Source organism: Vulpes vulpes, chromosome 12, assembly GCF_048418805.1.
Source record: "Vulpes vulpes isolate BD-2025 chromosome 12, VulVul3, whole genome shotgun sequence".
Taxonomy (NCBI): Eukaryota; Metazoa; Chordata; class Mammalia; order Carnivora; family Canidae; genus Vulpes; species Vulpes vulpes.
In genome coordinates, this window is record NC_132791.1 from 51065089 (window position 1) to 51085944 (window position 20856).

Here is a 20856-nt window from a genome sequence, read left to right on the forward strand (position 1 = left end):
CTGAAACTAATACAGCATTGTATGTTAACTATACTGGAATTAAAATTTAAAACTTAGTAAAAAAATAAAATTATAAGTAAATATTATGTATGATCCTAATTCAGAATTTTTCAAAACCTTGACAATTTTCTAGGAAGATACACAATAGCAAAAAAAAAAAAAAAAAAAATCTCCAGCTGAAAGATCCTACTGCATGTGGCAAGAAAAATTGTACTAAAGCTACCTTCCACCAACAGACTCAGATGTGGAAAACAGTTAGAAAATAAAGGCACTGAGGAAAAACAGAAATAAAAAGAGAAGCATGTGAGGGGGAGAGCCCATTCTGTTCTCTCCCGGGCCTGGGGCCTGCCAGACTCTGTAAGGAAACAGCAGTTTTTCTAGCGGTATCCTGTGGTTTCCTATGAAAACCCAGGGTTGTGAGTTCTGCTTCCTGGAATGGAGAACTAGCTTTTGTCTAGATCAAGCTTCTAGCTGAAAATAACTAAGAGGGGGGGAAAAAAGACAGAAATATATATCTTTTAAACGGTTTGACAGCAGAAAAGAGGAATGCAGGATTTCTAGAAGCACGGTGTTAGAGAGAAGAGCAGCCCAGGAATCTGAGCCTGATATTTGGTGTTCTTCTTCTCCTTGAGATATTAGCCAACTCAAACTTTTTGGATGAAAAGCTATCAGAAAGTGGCAGCTGAGAAGCTGAGGAGAATTTCTGCCAGCCTCTCATCAGTTTGCAGGAGCAAGAGCTAGAGTTTGAGACCTGCCAATCAGGAAAGGGTGTGATGAGCCACTCAGGTTTTCAGTTGGGATCCCAAAGATTGATAACCTAGGATAAGATTCTCACCATGGATTTCCTAGAAGAAAGAGCCAGAGCAAAAAGCTTGCATGCTGACACTTTACTAAGAAATGCACTTGCAGGGAGGCTGGAGTGAGGAACAAAGGGAAGTGAGGCAGAGCAGAAGGAGGAACATGTGCAAGGGAGGGCACTCTGAAAGCCACAGAAATACCAGTACTCCTCAGCACGCTCATCAGAATCAGAGGAAATCCGATCCCATAACAGACTGGAGCAGGAGGAAACGTGATGCCCAAATACGAAGTGGGATCCTGGAACAGAAAAAGTATGTTAGGGAAAAACTAATGAAATCCAAATAAAGGACAGAGTTTAGGCAATAGTCATGTACCAACGTTGGCTCTTTAATTGTGAATGCCCCACGGTAATATAAACCATTAGTAATAGGGGAAAGTGGGTGCAAGGTATGTGGAACTTTCTTCACTATCTCTGCAACTTTTCTGTCAACCTAAAACTAACAACTAAATTTATTCAAAAAAGAGGGTAAACAAGCAGTTTAAACCAAATGATTTTTCACTTTCAAAACACCCATAATAATGTCTTATGGTGGGAAGCCTGGGTGGCTCAGCGGTTGAGCATCTGCCTTCAGCTCAGGGCATGATCCTGGGGTCCTGGGATCAAGTCCCGCATCAGGGTCCCTGGGCGGGCCTGCTTCTCCTCCCTCTGCCTATGTCTCAGTCTCTCTCTGTGTCTCTCATGAATAAATAAATAAAATCTTTAAAAATCAAAACAAAAAAGAGGTGGGACAAATAGAAAATAAATAGTAAGATGCAATGCTTAACCCCAAATATCAGCTGTAACATTAAATATAAATGATAAAAATGTTCCAATTAAAAGTCTAAGAGTGTATTTAGAAGCAACAATATTAACCAAATGCTACTTTAAACATACTTTAACTATAAGGATACAGAATTATTAAAATTAATGGGAAGGGGGAGTACAGACCTGCCTCAATTGGCAGAGTGTGTGACTCTTGGTCTTGGCATCATGAGTTCAAGCCCCATGTTGGGTGTGGATCCTACTGAAAATTTAAAAAATAAAATAAATTAAAAATCTGGGGAAAAAAAGTAATGGGATGGAAGACACATTCAATTTACACAGCAACCAAAAGGAAGCTGGTGTAGATTAATGGACTTTGAAACAAGGCATTATTAGAGATAAAGGGGGATAATATATATTAAAAGGGTCAATCTACCAGAAATATGTAACAATTCCAAATTTGTAGGTACTTCATAGCAGAGGCTCAAAATATAAAAGGCAAAATTTGAAAGGACTAAGAGGGAAGAAGACAAACATATGACTACAGTGGGAGGCATTGATACATATCTCTTGGTAACAGAAGAAGCAGAAAAAAATCAGTAAGGAATGAAAAGAATTAAACTATACAATAAAAAATGTTGACCAAACTAACACACATAGACTACTACCTCCCAACAGTGAGAGAATGCATATACATTCTTTTCAAGTGCACATGACCATTGGCCCAAATTGAACACACGTGGAGCCATAAGGCAAATTCCAACAAATTTCAAAGAACTGGAATCATACAGAAGATATTCTCTAACCACAGTGGGATTAAGCTTGAAATCAGTAACAGTAAAATTACTAGGAAAAATTACAAGTGAAATTACTTGAATGTTCAGAGATTAAGTGATATATTTCTAAATAAGTCATGGATCAATGAAGAAATCTCAATAGAGAGGAGAAACCTACTGAATAACAATGAAGACATAGCGCACTAAAACTTGTGCTCTGAAACGGAGGGCTTGCGTCTCCCCAAAATTCCTATGTGGAAACATAATCTCCAATGTGATGGCATATGGAAGGGGGGAACCTTTCGAATGTCATTAGGTTTAGTGAGGGTAACACTGGTGGGATCCCCACGGTGAAAATAGTGCCTTTAGGAGAAGAGGAAGGGACCAGACTCCTCCCTCCCTCTCTCTCCACCATGGGAGGATCCAGCAAGAAGGTGGCTGCGTGCAGACTAGGAAAAGGGTCCTCACCTAGCACCTTGATCTTGGAATTCCCAGCTTCCAGAACTCTGAGAAGTGTTTGTTGTTTAAGCCACCCACATCTATGGAATTTTTTTATAGCTGCCCGAGCTGGCTGAGATATTGTGGGATACGTATGGTCAGCCTGGGCTTAGAGGGAAATTTATACCCCGGAATTCGTGTAAGAGAAAAAAAGAAAAGAGCATCTCTCTCCAGGAAGTCAGAATAACAACAGCAAATTCAACTCAAAGAGTCCCTCTTCCAGGTAAACGAAGTAATTTGTGGCAAGACAGAGCCCCCGCTGAGGAAACCCAGAAACATCAGAAAACTTACAAAAATCATACATTCAAGGGAGCACCTGGGTGTCTCTGTGGTTAAGCATCTGCCTTTGGCTCAGGTTGTGATTCCGGGATCCTGGGATTGAGTCCTGAATCAGGCTCCCAGTAGGGAGCCTGCTTCTCCCTCTGCCTGTGTCTCTCCTCTCTCTCTGTACCTCTCATGAATAAATAAATTAAATCTTTTTAAAAAAATCATACATTCCAAAGCATCAGAGGACTACGGAGACAATGGAAATTATAGGACGTAAATTTCACTGAGGAGAGACTTTTACTCAGACGACTGCAGAATACACATTCCTTTCAAAAGATGTGTATATGGTCAATTCATTTTCAATAAAGATGCCAAAATGAACCAAATGAATTTTTTTCTGATGCTGGAACAATTGAAGTTTCAAATGAGGGAAAACAAAGCTTGACTTCCTTGCTTCACACTATACACAAAATTTAATTTGCCATGGATCATAGACTTAAATGTAAAAGCTAAAACTATAAAGATATTCAGGAAAATATCCTCATGATCTGAGGCCAAAGAGATCTTAGATAAAACTGCAAAGACGAAACTATAAAAGAAATCATTGATAAAATGGTATTTATTGAAAGTAAAACCATCTGTTCATCAAAAGCCTGTAAAGAAAATAAACAGGCAAGCCACAGGTTGAAAGAAAATATTTGCAAGATGTATAAGAAATACTTAGTGTCCAGAATATATAAAAACACTTACAATTTAATAGTTAAAAGAACAAACAATCCCATAAAAATAAGCAGAAGACTTGACAGACATTTCTCAAAGGAAAATATTTGAATGGAAAGTGGCAAGGATGTAGAGCAATCAACATTCTTCTGTTGCTGGTAGGAACATAAAAGGGTACGACTATTTTGGAGAAACTCTGCCAATTTATTCATGAGTTAAATGTACGCTTACACTTTGACCCAACAATCCAATCTGAGGTGTTTATTCAGGAAACAAACATATGTTTGTGAACCAACTTATTAAAGAATGTTCATCACACCTTTACTCACAAAAATCCCCCCTCAAACCAAATATCCATCAATAGCAGAATGAATAAGCAAGTCATGATATTTTTATACAATGTAATGCTATTCAACAGTAAAAATTCATGAGCTATTAGTCCACACAGCAAAATGTATTGATTCCCTGAACAAAAACAATGGAAGATGAAAGAGATATGTACTACATAATTCCATAATTCCATTTTTATGAAGTTCTAAAACTTCATGAAACATGCAAAATCAATCTGAGGTGAAAAACACCAAACGTTAGTTCCCTCTGAGGGTAGAGATTCACAGGGAAGGGACTCGAGGGTACTTTCTTTTTTTTTTTAATAATAAATTTATTTTTTTATTGGTGTTCAATTTGCCAACGTACAGAATAACACCCAGTACTCATCTCGTCAAGTGCCCCCCTCAGTGCCCGCCACCCAGTCACCCCCACCGCCCGCCCTCCTCCCCTTCCACCACCCCTAGTTCGTTTCCCAGAGTTAGGAGTCTTTCATGTTCTGTTTCTGATATTTCCCACTTATTTTTTCTCCTTTCAAGTGTACTTTCTAAGGTGATAAAAATATTACGATTGTGATAAAGAGACGAATGTTACTATTGTGATAAAGAGACGATCAAGTGGGTACCCATTTGTCACAGTGACACAGCTAAAATGTTGCACCTCCATGTATGTACATTTTACCTTAAAAGAACTGTTAAAGGGACGCCTGGGTGGCTCAGTGGTTGAGCATCTGCTTTTAGCTCAGGGCATGATCCTGGAGACCCGGGATCAAGTCCTGCGTCAGGCTCCCTGCATGGAGCCTGCGTCTCCCTCTGCCTGTGTCTCTGCCTCTCTCCCTGTGTCTCTCATGAATAATAATAATAATAAAACCTATTGAAATTATCATCATCATCATTTCTATTGGTCAGGCCACACCCCACTTCCCATCTTTTAAAAATCGGTATAAACTGGGCATCCACACTGACCAAAACTTCAATTCAAAAGCTATGAGTTACTAGATTACATCAGAGCACAGTAGAGAATTTTTCAGAACAGTTGAAATTGTACCCTCCTAACTTCCATCCTCAGGAAACAATTTAGTCTACACCAAAAATAAGTAGCTTAGAAAAAATAACTAATTTCACTGACATAAAACCCTTTTTACTTGTCAAAGCACTTGCCTTTCTACATACTCAGATAGTTAATTTTAGAGGTCTTGATTCTTCCGTGTTTGATTTTGTGTGCTAGATACTGAAGTGTCAGATGGCCTGCGCCTGATTTTCCAACCAATCTAGACAAAATGGTCATTCTGGTTTACAGTCCATCTTCTGAGAAACACTGACAAATCAAACTGTCAGGCTGGTGCTTTCCATGATTTATGAAAATTTTCTCTCCTTTACATTTCCTTTAATACTGTTTTCTCTATAGCCACAAAATCTTTTCTTTCATTTATCTTTTGGTTTATACATATAAAATAGACTTTATAATGTAGTTGATAACACTGAAATGGCTTGCATATCCTTCTCTTTTCTCACCTTTTTTAAAGATTTATTTTGAATATTTATTTATTTATTTATTTATTTATTTATTTATTTGGTGCAGGGAAAGGGACAAGCAGAATCTGGGCTGAGTGTAAGTCTCACATGGGCTCCATCACACAACCCTGAGATCATGACCTGAGCTGAAATCAAGAGTCAGGCACTTAGGAGCGGCCTGAGTGGCTCAGTGGTTGAGCATCTGCCTTTGGCTTAACCAACTGAGCCACCCAGGAGCCTCTCTTTTCTCATTTTTTATTTTTATTTTTTTTAAAGATTTTATTTATTTACTTATGAGAGACACAGGGAGAGAGAGACACACACACAGGCAGAGGGAGAAGCAGGCTCCATGCAGGGAGCCCGATGTGGGACTCCATCCCAGGACCCCAGGATCATGCCCTGGGCCAAAGGCAAGCACTCAACCGCTGAGCCACCCAGGCATCCCTTTTCTCATTTTTTAAAGAAAAAAACATTAAAGACCATTGTGCAAAATTCATTAAAAAAATCATTATCATCAGGACCATCAAGTTGAGGTGTGATAGGGAGAAGATGTGAGAATGGCCAAATTTGATAATTGTCGCTAGGTGATGAGTTCACGGCAATTTGTTACACTGTCCTCTTTACTTTGTAAATGTTTGAATTTTTCCATAATAGAATTTCTTGTTAATGAAGGTGAAATAAAGAAGTTTTGAGACTTATTTAAAGAATAAAAAACAGAAAATAGTTGCAAGCATTAATGGTAGTGTTTTCAGGAAAAATGAAAATGATCCGCATGGCAACATAGATATGCAGGGGAGAATGAAGAGCACCAGGAAAGGTAAATATGCGGGTATATGTAGACAAATGGAACTGGACAAAATAACCCTAGGAACGTAGTGGAGTTTAAAATATATGTAGAAGATTCGCGAGAGGGATTCCTGGGTGGCGCAGCGGTTTGGCGCCTGCCTTTGGCCCAGGGCGCGATCCTGGAGACCTGGGATCAAATCCCACGTGGGGCTCCCGGTGCATGGAGCCTGCTTCTCCCTCTGCCTCTCTCTCTCTCTCTCTCTCTCTCTCTCTCTGTGTGTGTGTGTGACTATCACAAATAAATAAAAATTAAAAAAAAAAAAAGAAGATTCGCGAGAATAATGAAAAGTTGAGAGAGTTATCTCTCTCTGGAGAGTTATACTCCAGGTGAAAATATTCTAGGGTCGTGTTATTGGGAAGATAGAAAAAGCAATTTCTTCGTAAAATGTCAAGGGCACATCTTGTAATATGTGTGGCAATTTGTTGTAACAGCAATCAGAAACAAATAAAGTATCCACTCAGGATGTTTGCCAAAGCTAATCTTTATTATCATGGTTGCAAAACGCTGATTTTCCAACTCCAGCCTTCCCTCAACATTTTCTAGTTGTTTTAATATTCTACTGAAGAGAACTCCTTCCTCTCACCTTTATAAATACATATTAAAATATATATTATATATAAATACATATATATTATGAGATCTTTTTATTCTCAGTATGAACTGAAGAACCCTTCACATTGTCCTAGATTTGGTTCATGGGACTTTCCAAACTGGCTGCTTTGCTCTTGTGACTTTCCCCCATTGTGTGTGTGTGCCTGTGTGCACATGTGCATGTGCTTTTGGGTGTATGTGTGTGTGTGTGTGTGTGTGTGTGTGTGTGTGTACCTCCTTACTTTCTGGCATAATAAGATCTGCACTGAGCAAGGAGCCTGACACGCTCAATCTCAGGACCCTGAGATCATGACCTGAGCTGAAACCAAGAGTCAGATCCTTAATCAATTGAGCCACACACGTGCCCCATACTTATGTATATTTTAGAAGTGAGTTCATACCGATACCTCCAATCTCAATTCATTCTCACAGGGCTCCTTCTTGCCTTATTTTTTTAAGATTTATTTATTTATTTTAGAGAGAGAGAGGGAGATAGAGGGAGAGGGAGAGAATCCCAGGCAGATTTCCAGCTGAGCATGGAGCCCAGCAGGAGGCTTGATCCATGACCCCAAGACCATGATCCTAGCCAAAACCATGTTGGTTGCTCAACTATTGAGCCACTCAGGGGCTCAATTCCTCCATTCCATATTTATATGTGTTCCCCACCCCGTGAGAACCCTGCCCCCAATAACAACACATTTACCCATTTGCTAAAACCTGTAATAGATCCAAAGTTGTCTTAGAATTGATTTTCCCATGCTGGTACAAAAAACAAAGTCAGGAAAAGTGGTTCAGGATTTGTTTGTGATTCTTCCCTGTTGCCCTTTCTCACCACACATTGAAAGTATCACATATTATGTTCATAAATAAAGTGGATTATTTCTTTCTCCTCCCCTTCAGTAGGATTATAACATTCACTTGAGATATGCTTGGGTTCATTGGTTTCAGTTTGATTTCAGTTTTAGAAATTTTCTCCCTGTCCATTATTATAGATGCAAGGCTAGGTTTTGAATATGTAGAGTACTTAGCATGCTTCCAAAACCCAAAATTATACAAAACAATATACTCAGAGAAATATCACTGTGTCTTTTTCTTTTGGTCCCTCACTCTTTATAGGTAACTATCTTCAGTGTTTTCTGGTTTATCCCCATTGCTTGCCTTCTATAGAGATAATACGTATGTTTTCCTTATTTTCCCTACATTCTTACACAAAACAGAGCATCCTGTATGCGCTCACCTGTCCTCTGCGTTTTTCACATAATGCTATCTCTCGGAAATCACTCCATAGTCAGTTCACAGAGCTCTTCATCACTCATTTTTACAGTGTATAGTACTTACTGTGTGTACATATCCTAATTTATTCAACCAATCTTCTACACTTGGATATTTAAGTGTCTGTAATATTTTGCAATTACAAATAATGAAGCAATGAAAAATCTTGTGGGTTTATATTTTCCTGTCATTGTGGTGCATTTTCAGGGAAAAACCTATAAGCAGAATTGCTTGGTTAGGGGTAAATGCACAGATAGCTTTATCAAATACTGTGAAAGCCCTCTCAGTAGGGCTATAGCAGTTTGCATTCCCACCAGTAATGTATGAGAGTCTGTTTCCTATAGCTCTGCTAATACAGCACAGTTTCCAGCTTTTGAACTTTTGCCGGTCTGATTAAGTAGATAGGATATCTATGTATAGTTTTATTACCACTTTCCTTGTGAGTAAAGTTGAACATATTTTCATATTTTAAGTGTGCTAGCTTTTGAAACATTTATATATTTGAGAGAGGGGGAGAGGCCCTAGAGGGAGAGGGCCCCAGAAGGATGGGGCCCTAATCCAATAGGACACTGAGAGTATTCCCAAACCCCATCCACACACCCAGGCCCATACACAGACACACAGAGGAAAGGTCATGTGAGAGCAAGTGGCTTGGCTTTGGAAGAGAAACTGAACCGAACCAGAACCTTGATCTTGGATTTGACAGCCTCTAGAGCTCAGAGAAAATTCTGTTTTTTAAGCCACGCAGTCTATGGTATTTTGTTATGGCAGCCCAAGCAGACTAAGACAGGGACAATACTTTTTTACCTGTGTTAAATTTTTCCAATATTTTTTTTCCAATCTGTCATTTGTCTTTGCCTTTTTTTATGTCGGATTTTTTTCCATGCAAAAGTTTTATTTTATTTTTTATTCAGTCAAGGGAGAAATATTATAATAACCTTTTCAAATAATTGTCGATATTGTTCTCTGATTCCTTTTTTTAAAAAGATTTATTTATTTATTTTTACGATTTTATTTATTTGAAAGAGTGAGAGAAAAATCACAGCAGGGGGAGGGGCAGAGGGAGAAGCAGACTCCCTGCTGAGCAGGGAGCCCCATGTAATACCCTATCCCAGGACTCCAGGATTATGACCTGAGCCAAAGGCAGATGCTTAACCGATTGAGTCACCCACGTGCCCTGTTTTCTGTTTCTTTATTATTATTATTATTATTCATAAGAGACACAGAAAGAGAGAGGCAGAGACAAAGAGAGAGAGAAGCAGACTCCTCGCAGGGAGCCCAATGCGGGACTCAATCCCTGGACCCAGGATCACACCCTGAGTTGAAGGCAGACGCTCAACTATTGAGATACCCAGGCATTCCTGTTTTATGGTTCTATACTGAAATTAGACAAGTGGTAGATTCTTAAAGTTACATAGATTATTACAACATATCAGTGAACTTTTCAAACTCTGTGACATTAAATTCATTGGTTTCTCTTGCACTTTGAGTGGATTTTTTAAAACCTACTTATAGGTTTTTTTTTTTTTTTTTTTTGATAGATGGAGGTGAATGTGTTGAAAATTTTATTAACGTTTAGTTTAAAAAGCTTTACACCCGTGCCAAGCCAATTCATAGAAGGTTCTCAAAGAAGTTACCCATTAGGGTTTGGTCCTTTGTTTAGAAGTCGTGGGGCCTTGGTGTTTTTTTGTTAAGCGATTTAAGAATTCATTATCTTGGTCCAGGGCTGGTAATATTGCACCACTTTCTTCTCCCTCACAAAAATGGTTCTCAATAATGTTCAAAGCAGTCAGGGCAACCTGAGGATTCTCATGAAGTTGCAAAGCCTCAATTTTATCAATGCCACCAATTTCTTCTATCAGAAGACACAGATTTTCCTTCTCTGAAAGCTTCTCTGCTGCCTGGAGGATAAAAGAGATAACGTCAAGGATGATGATAACAATTTTGGTGTCTTGGATGGTAAGCAGATTCACCAGTGGCTCCAGAACTCCAGAGTGGACAAGGTGGATCAACTGGTCTATGGTGCCTCCAGTTGTGAAGTTAGCCACAGTCCAAACAGCCTCTTTCTGGACTTTAAATTCTCCATTTTTTAGCAGAGCCACCAAGGGAGGCAGCATGCCGCAAGCAATCAGCCGCTGGATATGTTGGCAGGGCCCTGCAGCCACATTGCTCAAGGCCCAAGCTGCCTCCTTCTGGATGGAGGACTTGGGGTGCATCAGGAGTTGGGGCAGCACGTTCAGCATGCCCGCGTCAATGGCCATCTGGGTCTGGTAATCCGTTCCTGTGACGATGTTCCCGATTGTGCGGAGAGAGGGGGTCAAGACATTGAGCTCTGAGCTGCTCATAAGCTGGACCAGCCTGGGCAGGACCCCTGTGTTGACCACTTGGCCGATGCGCTCATTGCAGCCATCAGTGAGGTAGGACAGGGCCCAGCAGGTATCCGAGAGAACCTCGCTGTCTTGGTGCTGCAGGAGGTGGGACAGGACAGGCAACATTTGCTTCACGGCTGTCTTGCAAGGGTAAGGATTTTTGTTTCGGCACAGGTTGGACAAGGTCCACGTGATATTCCGCAGAAACGTGATTGGTATGGTTGATGAAACCAGGGCCAGCAGATGTGGAATGGCATTGCTCGAGATAACGATGTCTCTGAATTCTGAGCCATCACCTGCTATATTACCAAGGGCCCATACTGCCTGCTCGCACACAGTCATGTGGGGGGAAGACAGGAGCTCAACCAAAGGTTGTATGGCCCCACCTTCCACAACAGCTTGAGTCTGCTCGGAAGTCCCTGAAGCAATGTTGGTCAGAGCCCAGGCTGCCTCGAACTGTAAGCAGGGATGAGGTGACAACTTCAGGAACTCCACCAGCCTGGGAATGAGCCCTGCTTCAACAATCAGTTTTAGAGGAGGGTTCTTTTCCTGGGACAGCATTTTCCTGGCTGCCTGGGTGGCCTGGAAACATAGGTCTGGATCTGAGGTATTCACACCATTGATTATTTCTTGCAGGGTGAGGCTGACCCCTTTAGTTGGTTGTTCAGAAGCTGGATCAGTGGAGAAATTGGCGATATTTCTTCTCTTTAAGGCCTGCTCATCTTTCTTGGCCTTCCGGAGTTCCAGGCTGACTGCTATCCTCTGTTGCCGCCTCATAGACACATCTTTGCCTCGGTACTTAAACGTTAGTTTAACCTACTAACCTATAGGGTTAACCTACTTATAGTGCTGTAGTACGTTAGTTACTTGGAAAATACTAGTTCACGAAGTTGTACTCTCATATATCACTAAGATATGTAAGACTTTTCCAAATGTTGGCAGGTTTTATTATACAAAATCAAAAACTCATATGTGTTAATATCATTGCCAATCTTATCAGAAAGTTTTTAGGTTTGGGGAAGCTGTCAAATCATGGTGGCACATACAAAAATGCTTAAATCTGCTTCATTCAGGACATTTTTAATTAAGTGAAATTAGCTCTGTGTGTGTGTGTGTGTGTGTGTGTGTGTGTTGAAGAATCCCATGACTGCTAGCAGTTTGGAGTCACTGTGTTAATGCATCCTGAGGTGCCAACAGTTTACCTACCAGTGCTTTTGTATCATCAGTGCAAATATCAACATGGTGGAAAAGGCAAGTAAGGCCTTAGCATTATTATGAAAGTATTTTTTTAAATTTAAATTCAATTATCCAACATTTGGTACATCATTAGTTTCAGATGTAGTTTTCAATAATTCATCAGTTGCATATAACACCCAGTGCTCATCCCATCAAGTGCCCTCCTCAGTGCTCATCACCCAATCATCCCATCCCCTCACCCACCTCCCCTCCAGCAACCCTCTGTTTCCCAGAGTTAAGAGTCTCTCATGGTTTGTCTTCCTCTCTGATTTTTTCCTGTTCAGTTTCCCCCCCTTCCCTTATAGTCCTCTGCACTATTTCTTATATTCTGCATATTAATGAAACCATAATTGTCTTTCTCTGATTGACTTACCTCACTCAGCATAATACCTCCAGTTCCATCCACATCAATGTAAATGGCGGGTATTTGTCCTTTCTGATGGCTGAGTAATATTCCATTATATATATAGACCACATCTTCTTTATCCATTCATCTGTCAGTGGACATCTTGGCTCCTTCCAGTTTGGCTACTGTGGATGTTGCTGCTGTGAACATTGCGGCCTCTTCATTTCACTACATCTGTATCTTTGAGGTAAATACCCAGGAGCACAATTGGTGGGTTGTAGGGTAGCTCTATTTTTAACTTCTTGAGGAATCTCCACACTGTTTTCCAGATTGGCTGCACCAGCATGAAAGTACCTTCAATGCACAGACCCTGTTAAAGTGTCTCAGGTACCCCGCAGTGGTCTGTGAGCCACACTTTGAAGAGCACTGCTCTACAGGTTGTCTAAATCCTTCACGGTGCATTTGCAATCCAGCACTAACTTCAGTGAAAAGATATTAAATCTAGAGATGCCCAGAAAGAGGGCATACAGCCCTTCTTCCTTCTGACATACACACTAGGATGGTTTTCCTCTGACCCTTTGTTATACCTCACTGAGGGTAAATAAATATTCACCTGTACTCCCCTTGGAGAAGGCATTAAATGCTTAATAAAGATGAGATGGGGTGTGGGTGGTTGAAAACTAGGGAAAGTGTCAGATGTTGCCGCCAATTGCAGATCAAAGAGAGAACTTATCTGTGAAGTAATCAAGCAAGGAAGAAAGGCTCTGGCCAGCAGAGATGACAAATACACCTGTTCAGTGGATAAGAGCACATCTGTCCATTTATAGGGGCAGACAATGGTGGGGGAGAGGTTTACCAGACAGAAATTTTCTTTCCTGGGACCCTCCCCCACAACACTCCCTCGAGTATACACACTATTAGTGTGATATGTGTGGATCAAAAGCTTTGGAATTAACCAGAGACCCACAAACAAGATCAAGGTAAACCAAGGGAAGGAGTGACACCCCACTGTTTGACTCTTGAGATCATCAGAGGTCTTAGAGAACATTTCAGGGCAGGGTACAGAGGTGCTGGGGAATGCAGGAATGTTCAGGCTTGCCAACTGGTGCACCCTGTCCTGCCTTCTCTGAAGGGCCATTTGGCTACCTGTGTTAAAGCTTCAAGCTGTGGCTCTTTGATGCAGCAGTCCCACCCATAAGACTTATGCTCAATAGTCAGATGTGCACAAAGATGCATCTCTAGGGGGATTCACTGTGTCTTTATAGTAGAGTGGGAAACAGCCTGAAAGAACAGTATGGAAATGGTTAAACCAATGATGGGACAGCTCCAGGATGTTTGGAACAGTGGTTCAGAAAATGGGGTCTGCAGAGCCCCAAAAGTCACTGAGACCCTTTCCAGGAGCCCCCCCCCCCCAAGGTCAAAGCTTCTCATGATAATACTAAGACATTATTTAGACATTTCATTATCTTGATCTTTGCACCAATGATGCAAACACAATAGTGGGTAGAACTGTGGTGACTTAGTACAGACCAGCAAAGGCACCCAACTGCACTGATTATCATTTTGATCTTTATTGCCAAGCACTTGCAGGAAAAATAAATGTTCTACTTAAGATGAGGCAATAAAAATTATTAATTGAATCTCGATCCTTTAGGACACATTTCTAAACATTCTAGGTGACCAAATGAGAAGCATGGATAGAGCACTTCCACCATATTACAAACTAAGACGATTGCCTTGAGGAAAAGCATTTGTGTGATTGAGCTGTAAGCTAACCTAAGTGTTTTTTGCACCAAACACCACTTGTAGTTGAAACAATGGCTGACCACAGGGCCTCATTAATACTTTCATGGGCCTGGAGCACTTTTGCCTTTGTGAATCCTTTTCTCTGTAAAAAGATGTAAAAATTTCATTTTTATGACTGCATTGGTATGAAGATAGATATATGAATATTACATATCAAAATATTTTCTTCTATCTAAAAAAAATTAACTTGCATTTTTTCTGATTTTAAAAGAAAACGTTTCTGTGGACCCATAAAATCTTGTGAGCCTCAGAAATGTTCTTGATGGAGTCGCTGGGTCTGAATGACTGACAAACTTTGGTTGTTCAGACCTGGTTATGTGCAAGCCTGAATTCTCCATAAGGTACAATTTTAATATCTAATGTTAATATATTTGTCCTTATATCAATGCAGATTGGTTTTTTTGTTTTGTTTTATTTTTTAAATTTTTAATAAATATTTTATTTATTTATTTAAAGTTTTATTTATTTATTCATGAGAGAGACAGAGAGGCAGAGACACAGGCAGAGGGAGAGCAGGTTCCATGCAGGGAGCCTGACGACGCGGAACTCTATCCCAGGTCTCTAGGATCAGGCCCTGGACTGAAGGCAGCTAAACCGCTGAGCCACCTGGGCTGCCCTGGTTTTGTTTTAATGGAGGAAGAGACCAATGAATGCAAAATGCCTAAGGCCCACAGAGGTGATAACGCAGTTTTGTGCATGTGGTAGGCATTTTCTTGTGTAAGTGACAGGCATGAAATGAACCTGTCATGTCAAGGAAAATATCTAACATTATGTGGCCAATGATAAATTTGAACTTTCAAGCAAAAATTATAGTTTTGGGATACTTATAATTTTGCTGCCATAAGCTTTACAAATTAACAATACTTAAAAGTCTTTTGATGATCTCAGTGCCATATTAAGGAATGTGATTTTCCAATATTGTACAATGAAAGGTGCTCATATTTGGAAGATTAGAAGAGCTATATAACTCTATTGAAACAATTATTTTCCAAATGTCCAATGTATGATTTTACCAATTCATGCACGGCTAAAATATCCATTCAAGGTATAAGATAAATGAATGGACTTTTATGTTACCAAGTTCAAAAAGTTTATTGATCAGTTTCAAATTCTACATTGCAATTAACCTTTAAGAAACTACTATTTCTTGAATTTTGGCATAATATGAGAGATGAACATGCACAAGAAACTGAGGGGGTTATTAAAATCCTCTATTTTCTCCCCAAATATGTATCTGTGTGTGGCTGGATTTTGTGTGTGTGTGTGTGTGTGTAGACTTCAAGACATGTAGCAGCTGATTGGATACAGGGGCTATCAGAATCTAGCTATCTATTGTCTATCAAATCAGACATTAAAGAAATGTGCAAAATTGCAAAATATTGCCACTCTTATTCCTCTTTTTTTGTTTAGAGGATATAATTGCTTTTCATACAAATACATTATTTCTCTATGTTTTATATATTTTAAAAATGAATACTTTAATAAATATTTAAATTTATTGTTTTAATTTCTAATAAAGCAAATTTTGATAGATGTAACCTACATAAACAAAAGCTCTTCGAAGTCCTCATTAATTTTTAAGAGGACATGGGGCACCTGGGTAGCTCAGTGGTTGAGCATCTGCCTTCAGCTCAGGTTGTGACCCTGGGGTTCCCTGCAGGGAGTCTGCTTCTCCCTCTGTCTGTGTCTCTGCCTCTCTATATGTGTCTCTCATGAATAAATAAATAAAATCTTTAAAAAAAATTTAAGAGGATAAAAGTGTTTTGAATCCAAATAATTTGAGAACTGCTATCATAGAATAACTACCTGGTAAAATGTTCATAAAAGACCATTAAAGCTTGAAAAGCAGGTGACAAGCAGTAAATGCAGTAAAAACCTAAATATATTTAATATTAAGTAGGTATGGATACAAAAGCTGGAAGAGAAGTGGTGGTTCTCTCCTAGTGGTGTACTAAAGGTGGTTTTTAACATATTATGCATTTTTATTTTCCAAGTTCCACACAGCAGACGTGCATTCATTTTGCAATTGGAGTGGAAAAAGCTGGTGAACTCCCTGAGCCAGATTAAGTGAGGGGACAGGTCACCAAGGAGGTGAAAGAACAGGGCATACAAAATAAGGAGGAGAAAGGAGAGAGAAAAGGTGGAGCTTTCTGGAGAGAGGAAGAGAGAGGGCCTCTGCCTGAAAAGTGGTGGGGGACAATATTGGTAGTGAACTCTCCCAGAACAGCACACTATAGAGCAGTATTGGCAGTGGGGTGGCACTGAGATCACCTCTTGGGGGGTATGGACTCTAATCCACGGATGGTGGGGTGGGACAGATTGGGGAAAAAAGACCCACTCTGCACTGGGGGACAGGGAAGGCTGGATGGGCACATAGAGGAAACCCAAACCCCAGAAGAGGTCCTTCAGGCGTGAGTCATAAAAGCTCGGGTCTTGGGTGAACCTGGGTTTGAACCCCAGTGCCAGCTCTGTCTGTGATCTCAGGCGAATTTCTTGGCTTCTTGAGTCTATAGTGTCCTTGGGAATAGAAATCTATGAGAAACAGCCTGCCTGCGATGAGGGTGAAATTATGGGGTATACGTGATCTTCACTGAGACAGACAAATGCTGGGGTGGACATGAATGAGTTTCTTCTTGGCTTCTAGGGTTGCAGATTGGGATTTGTTTGACAGTCATCCTCTGCGTCTAGCCTTGGCCACCACTGAGGATGTGGTCTCAGTGAAGTCTCAGGTCTCTCTGCTGCCAGGACACCAGCAGGCTGCAGGAGCCTCCCTCTCTCCACACAGACCTGGCCTTCTCTTCAGCCCCAGATGTTGTCTTTCGTTAAGGTTTCCAGGAGTACCTCCTACATTTTGGACCAGGGCCTGGATAGCATGGCAACACACCTAGAAGGCTTCTTTCTTTGGGAAGGAGCTTTGCACCGGCCTGGCACAAAGCAGTTGCTCTGTGTTTGTTGATTGAATAAATAAAGTCTGGCATTCCTCTGGCTTGCTGTGGTCCATGGAAACTTCACCTGGTGGCTGACCCCTGCAAAACTAAGGGAACTGCCCAAGGACCCAGGACAAAGCAACAAGGCAGGTAGTCTCTGCACCTTTCCTGACACCCCTCTGTAGCTTCTCTGGGGGAAGCCTCACACATCCTTAATGCTTTCACCGGGGACCCAAAGAATCACCATTTCTCCAGTTTCATCTATTGCTTTCTTCTTCACTCATTTCACTCCAACCTTACACTCACTGTTCCTTTTTTTTTTTTTTTTAATTGAGATATGGGGCGCCTACGTGGCTCAGTCGATTAGGTGTCTGGCTCCTGATTTCAGCTCAAGTCATGATCTCAGGATTGAAAAATAAAGAATGGGGAAAAAAAGTTTGCCAAGCACTGTCCAATACAGGCCATTCATGTATTCATTATTCCAATTAAGTACTGAGGTCATAGTTTGTGTCATACACCAGTGTGGGTGATAAAGATTAAGCAGTGAACAAAACGGGCAAAAATTCTTGCCCTCTAGGAGTTTGAAGTCCAGTAGAGAAATAAAGAGCCTAAGAGTTGACACGTCTTATCTGACGTATATAAGTATAAGGTAAATACTGTGGAGAAGAGTAAGGCAGGGGACAGTGTAAGACGGGGTGAGGTTTCAAATTTTAGAGAAGGCCTCCCTGAGAAGGTGATATTTAAATACAGACATGAAGGAATTGAAGGAGCAAGTCATGTGGATGAGGCGGGGGGGGGGGGGGGGGGGGGGGGGGGAGTGTTCCAAGATGAGGAACAGCAAATGCAAAGTCCCTGAGACAGAAGTGTCTCTGAGGTGGTCAAAGAATAGTCAAAGTGTTCTTACTACAAAAAGAAGTAATTAGGGACACCTGGGTGGCTCAGCAGTTGAGGGTCTGCCTCGGGCTCAGGGTGTGATCCTGGGGTCCTAGGATCTAGTCCCCCAACTGGCTCCAAAGGGAGCCTGCTTCTCCCTCTGCCTATGTCTCTGCCTCTTTCTGTGTGTCTCTCATGAATAAGTAAGTAAAATCTTAAAAGTCAACCCATTCCTTAAATTTACCCATTGTTATATGTCAGCTTATATCTCAATTTTTGTTTTAAGATAAAGAGAGAGAGTCTGAGTGCAAGAGCCGGAGTGGGTGGCAGAGGTAGAGGGAGAGACTCCTAAACAGGCTCCATGCCCAGCGCAGAGACCGGGAAGCCCCGCTGGATCTCACCATCCTGAAATTATGACCTGAGCCCAAATCAGGAGTTGGAGGCTTAATTGACTTAGCTGCCCAGGGAGCCCTGCTTTGCAAACTTTTGAAGTGTTAAAGTAGCATGGGGAGGGGAGGACGTTACCTACCCCCGCTGCTATAGGGGCAGCCTGAGAGCTGGGAGCGGTTTTGATTACTTCCATAATCTCGCCGCACCACCTCCAGCAAGGCACAGGAAACTTCACAATTCTTCCGGGGGGTGGGGGTGGGGGCGTGTATTCTTATTTAAATCTGGTCCACACCTGGGTGCTGAGATAGCCTCCCTGTTGGCAATTTGGCCAGGAAAGGGAAGGCCGCTGAGAGAAGGCCCCTATCTAGGTACCCTGGATGGGGCACTAACGCTTTGGGGCAAAAAAAAAAAAAAAAAAAAAAAAAAAATCAATCTAGGAATATAGAGACTCCTTCTCTTTCTGCTTGTCTGCGGTTTAAAAACAAAACAAAAAGGAAAAAAAGAAACTGTGTGTGATAATCACTTTTGATGTTCGTGAATCGCAGCTTGGGTCCAACCGTGAACGTTGGCGAAGTCAACGCAGGTAACCGCTTCCACGGACAAAGCAGGTCCGGGCGTACGCGGGCCACGGCGGGCGCCCGGGGCGGGTCATGGAGCAGGAGCGGAGCGGGGCGGCCCGGGCGTCTGGGAAAGGCGACGCGCAGCTGAGCGCGCTCGGCTCGGCTCGCTCGGAGGTAGGGGCAGTTCGGGCTCCCCCGCCCCGGAGAGCGCGAAGGTCGCCTCGAGGGGAGGGCGGCGTCGGCTCTGCAGCCCCGTGCTCCGTGCCAGGCACACAGGAGGCGCTCGAGAAGGGTCGCGGGGGACGCAGGCGGGGAGGCGCGCGAGCAGAGCCCCGGCCCGGGACCCGAGCCCCCCGGAGCGCTTGGCTCAGGACGCGCCGGGGGCGGGGGGGGCGGGGGGGGCGGGGGGGCTCGGGCCCGACGGTGCGCGTGCGGCGTCCAGCCGGGAGGCGGGGGTGCCCGCGGGCAGGGCCGGGCGCGGGGGGGCGCGCGGAGGGGCGCGCGCAGCCGCGCGGCTGGGGTCAAGGCCGGGGCGCCCGGCGGCGCGGGGCGGCGCGGGGCGGGGGGCGGGGGGGCGGCCGGACGCGCGGGGCCGGCAGGGGATGTGACGAGCGGCGCGCTGTGCATTGTGGGAATCCCGGGGCCGCGGCGACTGGTTCCAGTTCACTCGGCAGCGGAGCCGGGCGGAGGGGGCGAGCGCGCGGCGCGCGGGCGGGAAGCGAGGAGGCGGGCGGGCGGGCCAGCGACGAGCGCGGAGAGAAAAGGCGCGAGCGGCCGAGAGGGCGCCGGGCCGGACCCCTAGCTGCTGCCGCCGCCGCCGCCGCCGAGCCGCCCCGTAAGTGCCGCGCGGCGCCCTCGCGGCGCGCCGGGTCCTCGCCGTCCGGGTCCGGGTCCGGGTCCGGGTCCGGGTCCGCGCTCTTCCGGCCGCGGGGGCCCCCGGGGGCGGCCGGGGCCTGGCGCGCGCGGGCGGCGCTCGGCCGGGCTCGGGGGGGCCGCGCTCGGCGTGTGGCCCACGCGGGGCCTCCCGCGCGCGCTCGGCGCCCTCCCAGGCCCCGGGCCGGCCGCGCGGGATTCTCTCTGGTTTTGTTCCCACAGCGAACCCGGAAGCCAACTTCCCTCCCAGCCGCGTCCTCCGGCCCGCGCCTGGGCGCTTTTGTGGGGAGGCGACCTTCGGGGGCGCGCGGGCCGAGCCGGAGGCCCCCCGGGGAGGCCCGGGGCGGCGGGGCGCCGTGTGGAGCCGGTGAGGCCCCGCACAATGAGTCGGCGGCGGCGGCGGCGGCTCCGCGGAGGGGGGAGGGTCGGCGGCCGGGGGCCACTCGTGGGCTTGGAGCCCGGCGGGCCCGGGAGGGGCTGTCCAGGGGCTGGCCGCAGGGGGGGGCGCGGGAGCCCCCGTTGCCCTCGTTCATCTTCTGCTCGGCCTTTTGTTTGCTTTGTGGCTGGGAGTTTTTTTTTTTTTTTAGGTAACTCGGGAAGGCTGTAGGCTCCCAGGGTGGAGAAGGCCTGGAGAGAAGGGCCTCGCGGGGGGTGGGGTGGAGCGGAGCGGAGCGGGGAGGTGAGCGCGCTGGATGCTGCCGGCGGTGTCACCTGACAACAGGTGTGTGGGGTGGCGCGCCCCGCCTCCGCTCCTGCGGGAACCGCGGGTCCCTCAAGGATCTGGACAGTTGATCGGAAGGTTGTTTTGGACAAGAGGTTAGGGGGAGTATTGTTTGAGTTCCAAAGCCAGAAACGTCTGTACAAACAGCTGAGACAAACTTTGAATCCAACAATTGCAATTGCCCGTGAAATCCTTGTGAGGTTTTAATGATCCAATAAACAGCATATAAAAGTAGACAATTAGAGGGGCATTCCTGCTAACTTCTCCTTTTCTTCCACCTTTGCGGTTTGAGGTTTTGCCTTAAAGAAGGGCAGAAGTACTTTGTCCCAGGCTCCCTTCTCGG

General features: G+C 44.1%; 2 protein-coding genes across 13 annotated transcripts in view; one reads left to right on the top strand and one right to left on the bottom strand.

The window, feature by feature from the left end:
- Nucleotides 1–10014: 10014 nt before the first annotated feature.
- Nucleotides 10015–20325, bottom strand: LOC140594831 (importin subunit alpha-8-like). The gene is made up of 3 exons (XM_072731912.1): nucleotides 19587–20325; nucleotides 18961–19280; nucleotides 10015–11579 (listed from the first exon to the last, which is right to left on the bottom strand). Exons 1-3 carry the CDS (start codon nucleotides 20323–20325, stop codon nucleotides 10053–10055), a joined length of 2586 nt encoding a protein of 861 aa, XP_072588013.1. The 3' UTR covers nucleotides 10015–10052.
- MACROH2A1 (macroH2A.1 histone) overlaps nucleotides 18716–20856 on the top strand; it is a 78516-nt gene continuing 76375 nt past the window's right edge. For 4 of the 12 annotated variants that reach the window (XM_072728558.1, XM_072728565.1, XM_072728562.1 and 1 more), the window contains exon 1: nucleotides 19562–19754. The gene's annotated coding sequence lies outside the window, so the exon portion shown is untranslated. Of the gene's footprint in view, nucleotides 19094–19561; nucleotides 19755–20051; nucleotides 20160–20856 lie in introns of those variants that run through there. The other 8 variants (XM_072728559.1, XM_072728567.1, XM_072728566.1 and 5 more) reach the window with 6 other exon arrangements.